A 12,852-nucleotide genomic window follows, 5' to 3' on the forward strand; every position below is an offset into this window, starting at 1 on the left:
AATGCTCTTGACATCTTACACATAATCACATCACTGAAGAAAGCTGGCGCCAGCATTTCCATTGTACCATTCCTAAAAATAGCAAGAAAATACTCATCATTTGACTACTCTTTAGATTATTTTTTAACCATTCTGACAGAAATGAAGCAGTCTATACTGTTGTTCAGGAACAAATAAATTGACCAAAATTCAGCCTAGGAATTTATTCTTTCTGAGGCTTGACAATACTCTTATTTACTCTTGCACTGATATTGTTGATCAGATGGCATAAGTAAAGTAAGGGTATTGTACAGTTTGACACACTTTTCATACAGTACCACAAGCAAGATGCTATTTGAGATCATTACTGACCTCAGAGACCTTTTTTGACATTTCTGTGTTCTGTGCTTTGAGAAAACATGACCTGTGAGGAAAGAGAGAAGGAATTGGGAGGGTTTGTCTGCAGAGGAGAGGACTCAGGGGAGACATGACAGCAGAGTAACCTAGATAGTGTTGGAAGCTGTACAAAGAGTTAGAGGCAAAACCCCAGGATAGCTGTGTTCGTGGAAGACAGAACAGATGATACTGCACTTAAATTGCATTTTCATTCTGAACATTAGAAAACTCTGGTAGAGTAGTCTTAGGAAATTCTGGTTTTGTATAACGCTGCAGTATTTTAGCCCTGGAAGTCTTTAAAAAGTGGCAATGCAGCTGTCTGCCAGGCATGATGGAGATATAATTTATCCTGATGAAAAAGGAATGGACTGGATGAACACTTGCAGTTCCTTCTGAACTCCATTTATTCTATTAATTTGATGGGTTTTGTGGGTTTGGGTTTTGGTGGGGTTGTTAGTTTGGTGCCTTGTAGAGCAGTGAATTATCTCATTACAAGCTGGGGAGAACTGCTGTACAGCCAAAATCTTTTCTTGAAAATCCTGGGGTTCTGATCTTCAAACATTTATCTGTAAACAGGTGTAGCTGTGAGGGCAGACTCACTTTGAATACATTCTGTTTAAATGTCACTGTAGTTCTGTAGCTCTCTAGGGTGTTTTGCTGGTGGAAGATGATGAGTGGGATATGCAGAAATCAGTGTTAAAGTTGAGAGCATTGAGAGGCTCCAGATCCAGTGAGTGCTGGTGATCCTAGTTTCAAGTCACGTATTTAATGAAAACAGGAGAAAGGAACCAGTAAATACAGCTAGTAAAGTAACTAAACTTCCTTTTCCTCGTGGCAGCTGCTAGCACATTTCTCCTTCAAGGAGACAAAAGTATTGCTGAGTGGCAGCTGTTACTTGCTGGCTGACTTGCTGCTGTCATGTGTGTAAAATGGGCAGCTTCCTTTCTCTTTTCTTGTCCTTCCATTTGGCAACATCTTTTCTTTCCTTCTGTTAATCCTGTCTTTCCTGTCATCACCCCTTCCTATTGCTATTTTGTAACCCTCCAAAGTGAACACTTGCATTTGAAATCTGAAGCATAGGTTCAGACTCTTATTTTCTAAGAGCAAAGTAGGAAACAGGAAAACCCAGGAACTTGCCAGCCACTCAGACTTTCATTACCTGTGCTAAACACAGCTAAAAAGGTTACATAGCAAAACAGATAAGCTCTGTGTCCTCCTATACAGGCTGGATGTATGTAGTCAGTAAAAGCCAATTGCAGTATAAGCAATAGAGTTAGTTCAGAAAGCAGGAAAAGTAGTAAAATAAAATTTTAAAAATGTGAATAAGGTATTTGTTCCCCAAAAAGTAGACTGGGAGATTGTTAAGGTGGTGTTTTTTACTGTAATATGCCTTTGTTGTGTTGATACTCAGTTCCATGTTCCTGTGGTGGTATGCAGATGATGTATCCATGGCTATTGCAGTGTGACAATGTTGTGTTGTTTAAGTCTTCATCCATGTCATGTAGTGTGTCGTGTGTAGTTAGACTTAATTGTCCTTTTTTGTGTTTGTCTTTGCCTGATTGCTTTTGCAACCAATATTGCCCGTGCTGCCTCTAACCTTTACACAAATCTCTGTTCCCCAGGCATTCTCTTCCTGCTTTTACCTGTCCTGGCTTGCTTTTAATAATTGGCAGAACCTGCATGATAAACTCCCAGGAAAGGCTCCTTGCTTCGTGCTGTGGGAGAAGTCTCACCCATAGTTTGTTGGTCTGTAATTCTGCAAAGGGGATGAAGATGCACACTTTTTGTACATGGGGGTTCTCAACATCCTGATGAGACAAAGGTGATCTCTGAGCAACGTCTGGCACCAGGTTGTCACTCATGCTAAGCTAAATCAGCTGCTGGGATGGAGTGGATGTTTCTGTGCAAAAAAAGAACATCCACTTTGCATTTTGGAACATTAACATCTTGCCCTGAAAATTCTCTCTCTTCAGCAGTTAGAGATGCAATCCTTGGGTCTGCAGTGCATGTGCTGTTGTGGCACGTGGTGCTGGGTGTCCAGGGGACTGCACACTGAACTCCATCAATAATAAATCACACCCAGTTTATTGCAGTGTGCTCCATTTTTGCCTTTCCCCAATTTAACCTCTCTCTGATTAGTACAAGTGTCACGCTGAGATGTGGTGTGAGCTGATGTAAAAACCATTTGTCCAAAGAGATGGGATTGTGGGTGAGATTCTCTGGTGCTCTGCTCTTGAAGACAGAACAGCAATATAGGACTGTAAGTTATGGAAACACATTCTGTGTTCGGTACAGCCAGACAAAACATAGACTCTCATCTTTGACTCATGTTAAAGAGAACTCCCTTTAAATTGCTGTCCTCAAATTAACCTACTCCCATGCAAATCTTTGCAATTCTTTTGTTTTTTAATGATGTGTAAGTGCCTTTTGATGCAGAGCTAAATGTTGTCTTCTGTTATGGGTGGAGTCTGTTTGCAGAATGAGAATTCTGTGATACATCATGTTTCTGACTGCAGACCAGTGAAGAAAAATGCTCATAGGTTCAAGTGGAGAGAGGAGAGATGGTGCCAGGCAGGACAAAGAGGGTTTGTACCTTCACAGCCTGTGAACAGCCCACCTTTATTGCATGAGACAAGATTTTTTTTTCAGTTATATTTAGTTGCTTACTCATAAGCTCTGAACTGTGAGCAGGATGTTTCTTTTCTGCAAATTGAGTTAGCATATGTGTAGAAAAGCTTTCTGGGCCACTCATTTCTGACTTTTTGACTTGTAACTGATTGCTTATCATGATTCAGACACCTTCTCACAGGAACTGGATGCACATTTTCCTTCAGATGTTTAAGACAGACAAAGATGTCATTCAGAAGTGAGTTGTACCCTCTTGGCTTTCTGAGCCTTTTACTTAGTCCTGTATGCAGATCTTTCAGAGGTCTTCCCCATCTTCCTTTTAGCTTCCAGAAAGTTTCAAAAGAGAATTACTGAGCTGCATGGTAAATAATTGTCCAAGGCAGCACACCTCATTGCCATTGGCACCATGGAGCTGTGCTTCAGCTTCCTTGAGCATCAGTTCTGTACCTGCTCATCCTGCTTGGCAGTGGGAGCTCTGCCATTGGCATTGGCTGAGCTGCTCCAGGTCACTCCCACTGTGACACATCACCCTCCTTGTCCCTGTCCCAGTGCTGAGGGGACTCAGTTGGATCACTCACACTGTGACACATCTCTCCCTGTCCCTGTCCCAGTGCTGGGTCACTCACACTGTGGCCCATCACACTCCTGGTCCCTGTCCCAGTGCTGAGGGGGCTCAGTTTGGGTACCAAGGCTCTTGGAGGGTGCACAGGGCTCCTGTGGGAGGGTGCCGGCACAGCTGGCACCCTGCTGCTGTTCTGAGCCCTGTTTCCTGCTGCATTTTAAAATGAAACCATTTTAAGGCCATTTATGCTCTCCAGAGTTTGCCACAGCTCTGTCCTGGTGGTGGCTGGCCTGCAGGGGCTGTGCCCAAAGGCTCAGTCACACTGACAGTGACAGTGACATGCTGCTGGCTGTGTCTGCTTGTGGAGCAGTAGTGGGAACAGGGATTTTTGAAGTCAAGCCAGTAAACCTTTTTCATTTAGGATAAGATTAATGTTAAAATGCTCTTAAGCGTGGAATTAAGGCAAACAGACTTCAGATATTTTTCTAACATCTGTGACAGATGTGGTTCAGTAATGGCAGTGATTTAATCATCCATGTGACTGACAGGACCTCAGTGTGATACAATCAAGGTCTTGGCAGTACAGAGGAATATACAAATTCTTTCTTCCCAAGGACATCTTTCTGATAATAATTAGTGTTTCTTTACTAATGTCTTTGAAAGTTAACAAGATTCTCCTTTTGACCTTTTTAAACCTCCTGTCCAAAGCTGCTCTTTTTCGTCTTTTGACAGAGTAGGGGATGTAATCTGACTTAGATCTGAAATGAAATGTCACAAGTTGAGGACATTATGAGAAATGAGGTAAAAAGACTTGCTTTCAAGTGCCATTTTCTGAATTTTTTAGAGATAAACATGAAATATTTAACTTTACATCAAATTGAGATCTCAGCTCATCAGGTTGTTTGAAATCTTCCTAAAACTTAGAAATTATGCAAATGAAGTAATGAAACAAAATATAATAATACCAAGGAGAAACATCTATTATCAGATCAGATTTTTCCTAGGAATATAGTTGCAGTTACCTATGCACATTTAGTAGAACTTTCTCCCTAGGCTCTTCATTTCTGCTGCAGATAATCATTTTGGGACATTAATACCCAGCTGTATTTTTATCTTAGCTTTTGAAGTAATAGGAAACTTTACAGGGAGGGATCTCAAAAGAATATTTAGTCCTTCATTTACCAATCTCTTACAACAAGGGACCACCCCAGCTTTTTGGAAAAGCTTGCCTTATTGCTATTGCTAGGTGGGGAAGCTAAGAAAATAGGTAAACAAAATATAAAAATACAAATTTTTTAAATTGAAGTCTAAAAATATAGATAAAAATACATTTTTAACTCTTAAATCACACTTGGTTGTATTAAATTGTTTCTAATTATGGCAGGAATTATTGAAAAGCACTGATGTTCTCCATGGGTTTGTGTCATTCAGAAGGGCAGGTGTTGAGGGCAGTTGGGAATTTGGAATTCATTCTCTGCCTCACACACTACAGTCCTTGGCACACAGGTTAAGCAGCACTAATGACTGTCTCAACTGCACTCAGCTCTTACCAGAGAAAGGAGCAGCTTCATAGCACAAGAAATGTAAAATATCTGCTATGTGTCCATCAGCATATTTATTTATATTTATATTTATATCTATATTTATATCTATATCTATATTTATATTATTTATATTTATATTATTTATAGCTTTATTTGGCAGCTAGGCTAGAAAAGAATAGTACTTCCATCTATACAAAATATGCCTTTTTTTTTCCTTTTAGAAAACCCCAGTTAGGATGTGAATTGGTGCAGTTGCCAGAAGTTCTGCACTGCATGCTGCAGTGTTTAGATATTGTCAGAGCTTTTTATTATATTAAGGAATATCTTGGGTAACCTAACAAATGATGGCTATTTGTCTGCCTGTCTTTGAAAGCCCACAGTGACTCTGTAGGATGGTTCACTGTGCTATTTTCTAACTGTATGTAGCAGTTAAGATAGAGATGAGGGCAAAAAAAAGTCAATTTTCTTGCTGCAATTTAAACCTATTGCTTTTTGCACTGTACCTAATGAATATGAACAGCAATTATTGTATTTTTATTTTGGTTAATCATATGTATTTGGAAATTCTCCCACATCTTTTTTAAGATAAGTCCAATTCTCCTGGTAATTTTCATATGTCATCTCATTAATCTCTCATTTTTATCCTCTCCTCTGAATTAATTTTCCCTATTTCGGTGTCTTTTTTAAAATGTGGGTCCCAAATACAGACACCCTAATTAAGTTTAATTTTCATTAGTGCTCAGTAGAACAGGAAGACTCTTACATATTTTTTCTGTGAAGTTGCTGATTACACATTCAAGAGTGCTGCTTTGCTGAGGTGTGTTTGGAGTAGCCTGACATTTTGGCCAGTTCTGGTTTGAGAATCCCAAATTCATCACAAATTCACAGGTGAATGTGTGTGCTGGGATCCACTCACACATTTTCTACTCCTGGTCCTGTTATCTTTGATGTGCTTAGAGAAAGATGTATTTATTTATTTATGCTCAAATAATTCTGTGGAAGATGAAGGAGGCTGGCTCTCAGCTTTGACCTTTCATCCTTTGTAAAGATAAGTGCTACACTTTGTGTTACATTCCCTGGGACTTTACCCATCCTCTGTGATTTCTGAGAAATTAATACTAATAATTGGTGGCTGCTGCTAATTTCTGGAATGCTCTAGGGTTTTCCATCTGGCTCACTTAGTTTGAAAGTATCTGCTGCATTCAAGGAATATCTAATATAATAGAAAATTGTCTCAATAGTCACCTTCCTCTGGTTTCCAGTGATTAATGTTAATATCATTTTTTAAACGGGGTTAATGTCTTGAAAGAAAAGAAGAATAAACATCCCTACCTAGACCCACACTCATTTAAGCAGAAATTTCAAATTAAATTAGCTAGCTAATCGTGAGGAGGTGTTTACATTTGTTCCCATAAGGAAAGCTCATGCATACATTTGAAATTTAATATGTTGGATCATTGTCTGTCTTTGCATGATGAAAAACTGTTGTAATTTCCCAGTGATCTGGTCTCACCCAGGCATGTTGCTCTGGCATTTCTTGATTTACATTCTAATGCTTCATCTGTCAAAACCACACATCAGAACTGACCTGCAGGCTTGTGGCAACATCTGGAAATTTGCAATTTTTTTTTTCCTAGATGAGTAATTCAACCTCTTTGTCACAGATACAGAAACTTCTTTAAAAAAAATACCAAGGGAGCTACTGTAAATGATTTTCCTGATGTCAACTGGGAGTTCAATAGTATTGATTTGTACCACAGAAACTTATTAAAGCTTTATAAATGAGTCATTTAAAGCTTGACTGACCTCTCTTCAAAATCCTTCTCTTCCCATTCTTTGTAATTATATTCTTTCTGTATAAAACTTGTCATCATTAACCAGCTTATATAGCTTCCAATTAGGAAGCAAATACTGTTCCCCCATTCTTTTCCAAGACAGAGTTTTATTAAGATCTGCTCGCTGCAAGGGAAAGTTTTCTTTGTGTGGTAGTGAAAAACCTACAGAGTGCATCAAATTTGGTTTAAATTCATTGGAATCCTAATAAGCAGAACCTGATCTGCAAGCTGAAGGTTTGCAGAGGGATTTATCTTGATAAAATAAATTCATAGGAGGCCCTTAGCTTTCTCCTGAACAAGTGCAGTTCAGATGGAACAGAAGAAATTGAATTAAATTATCTGCTCATCTCAAAGCAAGGGCTTTTGCTTTGTTAATTTTCTTTCTTGATCCTATCAATAAAATTAATGAATCAGAATGCAGTGGAACTGCCTAGACAATGGATATAGCCCCCTTCTAGTTATGCCATTTCTGTATAGAATCATAATAAAATGGTTTGGGTTGGAATGCAGTGAGCAGGGACACCTTTTACTAGATCACAGAATCAAGTGTCAGTATCTTCAGAAGAAATTGGAAATAATTCTTGTGGACTCCAGATTTAAAGGGAATTGCCTGTATTGGAATTTTATGTTGAACACTGAATTGTGTTGGCACAATATGGAAAAATGCCAGTTTCCCATCTCAGTGGGAATGTGCAGGCCTCTTTCTGTCAGAGACACTCAGCTGGGTTCTTTAGTCATGCAGGGTTACCTCTGATAACCCTTGATGTAAAGAACTTGGGTTATATCTGGCAGGTTTCAGACCTGAGTGGGAGGTTTTCACTTGCCTGTTCTGAGGTGTGTTTTATCCCCCCTGATAAAGTCACAATGCCTGTTCCTTTGCAGATGAACAGCTTAGTTGTGACTGTACTGTAGCCAGCAGCCACTGCTCCACTCTGTCAAGGTAAAGTCACTTCTCCTTTGCTTCTGTGGCTGCCTTGAAGTCCAGTTTCCCTGTCTGTGTTAGCCCTAGTTCTTTGATGTGTTGTTAATTTGCCATATCAGATCCCCTTTCAGAGTGTTTGTTGAATAGCATCTTACACCTGCAGGATAGTTGGCATCAGAGATCACTCCTGTAAGTCTTTGCCCTCTAATTTTACTGATTTTTCTTTCCTTCATGAGTAATTTTTACCAGAATTGTTCTTCATGGTTTTCTCTTGTCAATTGAACTTTGCTTGTGTCAGGTTCAAAATTACAGTGGGTTCTTTTCAAGGCAAATGGTCCAGTAAACCTGGGAGGTTTTACAGGGCCATAATGCCTGAAATATTGTCTCCAATCTAACTGCTCTTCAAAGTTGAGCTTTACTGCTTTTGAATCAAATTCCAGGATTACATTCTAGGAAGAAATACCTTTTCTTGGTGGTGCTTAGGGATCCTGTGGCAGTTGTAAGAGTTTGCAAAGTTTTGTGTTGCTGTCACCAAGAGACAGTAACAGCCTGAGGAGGATGAAGTGGTGCATTCCTTCTTTATCTCTTTTGCAGAGAGGAGTCAGGATAGCACTGGAGCAGTGCTCTCTGACTCCAGCTCCACACAGGATATGTTCAATGAGCCTGCCAGTTCTCAGGACAGCCTGAAGAAGACTTACACAGAGAAGAGGATTTCTGCTGCCTGTGCTGATACACTGGTGCTCAGCAAAGACACCCTGGGAGCTGCAGAGGAAAAGGGTATGCCTGATTTAATAGATCATGGCAGCTGCAATAGTCTCATTAAAATGTTTCTCCTGGCTTGCAGATGCACTAAAATATGCTGCCCTGTGCCTAAGGATTTTAACTAGGTATCATTGCTGCCTCTATGTGTGTAGCTAAATTTGGAGCTGTGCCTCACTTATGTGGCCACCAGCCCAATTTGTTCTATCTGTTAAATCTTACAAAGAAAAACTAAACTGCTGTCTGCTGGCCCTTTGATTGGCTTGCCTTTTTTAGGTTATTGTTTGCTTTTTCTTCAGTGTTTCATATTTTTAAATAATTTAAAGAGTAGTTATTTGAATATAGTCTCAAACAAGAGTTTTTTACTTTTCCCAGGAATAGATGCCCTTTTTGTTCTGTCCCAGTATAATATTCAGTACAGAGAAGAGCTTAAATAGTAGAATTTAGATGCTTTATTCCATTGTATACTTCATTCCAGTGGAGAACTAGAATTGCTCTCTACCAGATTTTTCCATATATAATAGTACTAAGTGTTCTGTATTCCACTGGAAAAATGGTTTCAAAATCCATTAACTGGAATTTCCCTTTGTCTGATGTTTGTACAGTTGCATGTGGCAGTAGATAAAGAGGCTGGACTTCAACAGGGAAAGACAAACAAAGCCAATGTGTAAATTTTTGTCCACCTTTCCAGGCTGTGGCTTTTTGTGGGATGTTAAGTCTTCTTTGCCAGCTCACACTTTCCCAGTTCTAGAGATCCAGAGATCCAGAGATCATGCTATGAGGAGAGTTCTGAATCACTTCCCTGATCTCACTAGGAACAAGTGCCAAGCAGTTATCTCTGTTTGCAGACCTGGATTACCTTGGTTTCTTGTTTTTAAAAATATTTAACTGCAGTTGTGCCTAAGCTAGGGAAGGCTGTGGTGATGCTTGCATTAACATGCTGAAATAGATTTCAGTTCCAATTTTGTGAAATACTACTCCATAATCACTAAATCCAGTAGTCTTTTGGCTACTAGACTAAAATCATGGCTCTTTTTCAGGCTTGCAGTGAGCTGTGTTATTGTCATCATTTATCTGTCAGAAAAACCATCAAATGCATCCTTAAATTATTGGTGCTTATTAGAACAGATGTTGTTTCCCATAAAGCTACCTGTACAGTAAAATTATTTTGGATATAGACATCAGGCAAGCACATTTTGAAAAATGTGAGTTCTATAAAACATGTTTGACTCAAAAATTCAGCCTTATGAGAGAAGAAGTTATGGAGCAGCTTTATATTTGAGGATGAAGTACATTTTAGTGTATATCTACACTCTCTGCTGGGAGATAAGATCTAATGTAAGAGGCTCTTTATCCTAGCAAAGACAAAGACATGATAAACTGCCATGACTAAAGATCAAAGTTAAAGAAATTAATCTGCATGTAGCATGTGTGTTTGCAGAAGCTGTGGTTAGCTAACAGGAAATGTGGAAGCTGCCACTGTAACAAGATGATTTCTGAAGTAAGATTTGGTATCCTTCAACAAAAGATGGGTCAATTGAATTATAAGTTGCCAAGTTAATTACAAAAATATTTACATGGAACTGTGGGTCCTACATTATGCAGAAGACCAGGTGAGCTGCTGCTGATCCTTCTGTCTGAGTCCATTTTGTGTTCTGGGATTGTGTTCTAGGCAGACTATTAGAAATAATACATTTCACCTGGGAGGGTGGCATAATTTTATTTTCTTTCTTCTTTTCTTTGCAATAAAATTTTATTTTGGCTTTCCCCCCCCCCCCCCTCAATTTTCCAAGAGTATGTAAAACCCTGCATTGTGTAAGGTGTGCTGAATTCATACTATTGTTCAGGGTAAAACCCAAATGAAGACAGTGGAGATACCAGGATAAAACCCAGAATAAGACAAAGGAGACACCAGGATAGAACCCAGATGAAGACAAAGGAGACACCAGGATAGAACCCAGATGAAGGCAATGGAGACACCAGGATAGAACCCAGATGAAGACAATGGAGATGCCAGGATAAAACCCAGATGAAGACAGTGGAGATGCCAGGATAAAACCCAAATGAAGACAGTGAAGACACCAGGATAGAACCCAGATGAAGACAATGGAGACACCACTGTGTGGCTCTGTCAATGAGTTGCAGATCACTTGTTCAATGAGCATCACAAATAGTCAAAAATTTTTTTCAATATTTCTGTCTATGCTTTAATGAAGAAAAGGATTAGCTTTTGTCACACTGAATTTTTGTCATTTTCTAGATGTCATTTGCCATTTTGAAATGGCAATTTCACTGTCACTTTCCTCTTGCTGTTCCAGCTGCAGGAAAGTCAGAGGAGCTGCTGGAGATCTCAGTATCTTACGATCCTACTGAGCCTACTGCCCAGAAACTGCTGGTGGATCCTCAGAGTGCTTCTGGCAATGCCCTCAGAGTTGCCATGGCCCCAGGCTCACAGTGGGACTGCAAGAAGAAGGCTGAGCCTGGTGGAGAGGATGCCAGTGAGTTTCCCCAGGGCCTCCCTGCAGACCTGGAGGAGCAGCGCAAGTTCCTGACGGAGCAGTGCATCTCCTCCTTCTGCCTGTGCCTCAGCCGCTTCCCCCAGCACTACAAGAGCCTCTACAGGCTGGCCTACCTCTACACCTACAGCAAAACACACAAGGTGAGCTCTGAGCCCCAGGGGGGATTGCATCTGGAGGGATTCTCAGGGTGCATCTGTGTGCAAACCTGGAGATAAGAAATGCTGAGTTGGGAATGCTGTGGAATAGGACAGACTCTATCAGCTCTATCAGCTTTCTGGCTCAGCTCTTGTTGAGAGAGATATTGAACTAGAAAAAGGTTTCAAAGGATGGCCTCACAAATAAGACTGGATACTTTGGAGAAGTAGAACTATGAAAGATCATTGTAGGAGGACCCACGAGGGGTAATTTTAGATGATTGGCTTTAGGGCATTTACAGCGTGGTGCAGCTAAAGCTGACAGGCCAAGAAACACAGTGTATCATCATTAGAAAACAGCTTCTGATTGTGGTGGTGTGAATTATAACAGCTGTATTGTCTCACCCTCCTCATGAGACTGAAAATGGAATAGAAGTTTTTAAAACACCTCTCGGTTGCCCCATCTCTGGGTCAGGAAAAGAGTATTGTCCAACACCCCAGCAAACCAACTGTGCTGCCACTGGCACTGGTGCAGAAGTCTCAGTGCTAAAACACAGCTTGTTCAGTGCAGTTTGGAATGAAGCTGCACTTGGGGAAGTCTTCAGCTCCTAGATTGTCTGACTCGTGTGTGAGGTCAGTTAAGGAGAAAATTTCTTTTTTTATTACTGAACTAAGTAATTTTCTGTCATTCAGCAGAGAATTACATTTTAGATATGTCACATAAATTATGATGTTCTCATGAAAATGACAGCAATTATTTATTTTACTGAATAAGTGGACTGAAAAGTGCCTTGGAAGCAGAAATGAATCAATATTGTGTAAACACATCATGTGACACAGATAAACTTTCTGGGTACCCTGGATCTTTGTTGGTAAAGTGTGTAGGAACAGTACATTGAAATGATCAGAGGTATTTTACTGTTTGTCATAATCAAGGTCTGAATTAATAGATTTTAAACTTGGAAGTCTTGAATTAGATCATATACTGCTTTGCAAGGCTTCCTGAGTTTCCTTCCCCACCAGTACTGAAGCTTATGTGAGCAGCCGGGAGGGAAATGAATTGTCCCCCTGGCCTGGAGCAGCAAACATCACCAGGGTCACTGCAGAGGGAGCACAGGCAAGTCCTGCCAACCTGCTGGAAGGTGATGAATATTCCATGTGTCTGTAGAGTGATTATCCAGAAAAATATCACCCTTTTTTATAGAGAGCTTGTTTTGAAAACATTCTTACGCTGTTTGTATGTAACAGTTGTTAATTTTTCCATGGAGCTAATCATGAATAGGAGCCATAGATTCCTGCAATCTGTCATTACTGTTGCTGACATGATTTTGTATCAACATTCAACAAAAAAAGCTGCCTGTTTTCAATTTATTGGTTCAAATCTCATGGCCTTGCCTGAGGAACTACTTGCAAAATATTTTCTTCCATTATTTTTCCCTGATGAAGCTTTCTCTTTTGCTCTTTATATCTCCCTATTTATACAAATATCAACTCAGTGATGGATTTCCATGTGAAATACACATTGTTGTCTAAATCTGTTTCCTCTTGGAACTCAGAAAAACTGAATCCTGCCT

General features: G+C 39.9%; 1 protein-coding gene across 3 annotated transcripts in view; it reads left to right on the forward strand.

Moving 5' to 3' along the window:
• CABIN1 (calcineurin binding protein 1) overlaps positions 1 to 12,852 on the forward strand; it is a 113,233-nt gene that overhangs the window by 33,235 nt on the left and 67,146 nt on the right. For all 3 annotated transcript variants that reach the window (XM_009092237.4, XM_018916424.3, XM_018916423.3), the window contains exons 28-29: positions 8,461 to 8,643; positions 10,944 to 11,284. In XM_009092237.4, the coding sequence (XP_009090485.1) occupies positions 8,461 to 8,643; positions 10,944 to 11,284 (524 nt within the window). The remainder of the gene's footprint in view (positions 1 to 8,460; positions 8,644 to 10,943; positions 11,285 to 12,852) is intronic.

Source organism: Serinus canaria, chromosome 15, assembly GCF_022539315.1.
Source record: "Serinus canaria isolate serCan28SL12 chromosome 15, serCan2020, whole genome shotgun sequence".
Taxonomy (NCBI): domain Eukaryota; kingdom Metazoa; phylum Chordata; class Aves; order Passeriformes; family Fringillidae; genus Serinus; species Serinus canaria.